Source organism: Orycteropus afer, unplaced genomic scaffold (genome assembly GCF_000298275.1).
Source record: "Orycteropus afer afer isolate SDZICR_OR568_19922 unplaced genomic scaffold, OryAfe1.0 scaffold01229, whole genome shotgun sequence".
NCBI classification, from domain to species: Eukaryota; Metazoa; Chordata; class Mammalia; order Tubulidentata; family Orycteropodidae; genus Orycteropus; species Orycteropus afer.
In genome coordinates this window covers 126908-127976 of record NW_006922816.1, presented here as the reverse complement: position 1 = coordinate 127976, position 1069 = coordinate 126908, and the positions used below count along the sequence as shown (strand labels likewise).

The window sequence follows — 1069 nt, the reverse complement described above, 5'->3', positions numbered from 1 at the left end:
CTAAGGCATTTGACTGCTAACCAGAAGGGTGGCGGTTCAAACCCACCAACCACTCATCAGAAGGAAGGTTGGGCAATCTACTTCTGTAGTGTTACCGCCTGGAAACCCAAGGAGGTGTCACTATGAGTCAGGTCTGACTGGAGGGCACATAACAATGACGATCACTATGGGATTAGATTGCCCAAACTCCCCGAGAAAGAGTACATATAACACGCTCTAGTAGACACAAGGAATTCATGGATTCTTGAATCCAGCTTTGATGCTAGGGTCAGTGTCCACAATTACCACAATGGACATAATGTTACTCATCACGGAGGATGGCATTTGGGCACTTTATGACAGCCAAGTGCTGATGCAGGCTGGACTGGCTAAACTGGACTCCAGCTCTCCCACTGTATAATCTTGGGGGGTAACATTAACATAATTGTATGGGGGGTAACCTAACGGGGTGTAATATAATCCATTCTAGTCTGTAAATATGTACTGCGCATCTTGTGTATGCCCAGCCTTAGTTTAAACCAAATACCAAACCTTACCAGATCATCATAATTGTGTGCCAACGTTTTGTGTCACATAGCTCAAGCTCAAGCAAGAGCGTATGTGGTATTTGTGACGTTTACCACTATTATGGCGTGGTTCCAGCGGGCCGGGGTGTACAGCATAAGCGTGAACATTCAAGAGGATCACTGCGCCGCGTGGCCATCTTGCCCCTCCAGGACACCAGAGGGCGTGCGGCCAGTATCGCCTCGCCCGCTGCGAGTGCTCCGGCATCCGCAAAGGCCTCCAGGCCACTTTCCTCCCCGCCCCTAGGCCAAGGTTCCACCTCCGTTGCCCCTAGCGGCTGTGTGTTGACTTCCGGGAAGGCGTTGGTGGTCGATGCCTGGAGACTCATAATGGGGGTCTACGGGAATTCTGCCATCCGTGATGAAGCAGAACAGCTATTTTAGGTGCAACCAAGTCGTTCCTGCTGCCGACCAAAAGCAGGCTTCTGGTACCATCTTGGTCATGGGGGAGCCCGAGGAGTTGGTTCCTGGTGAGTAGTGCCCGCGGCTGTGGCGGCGGGCCGGGG

The 1069-nt window shown here is 52.1% G+C and overlaps 1 protein-coding gene across 1 annotated transcript in view; it reads left to right on the top strand.

Moving 5' to 3' along the window:
• Positions 1-1005: 1005 nt before the first annotated feature.
• RPGR (retinitis pigmentosa GTPase regulator) overlaps positions 1006-1069 on the top strand; it is a 49512-nt gene continuing 49448 nt past the window's right edge. Inside the window, exon 1 of the mRNA XM_042783452.1 lies at positions 1006-1033. Coding sequence (XP_042639386.1) covers positions 1006-1033 — 28 coding nt within the window. The remainder of the gene's footprint in view (positions 1034-1069) is intronic.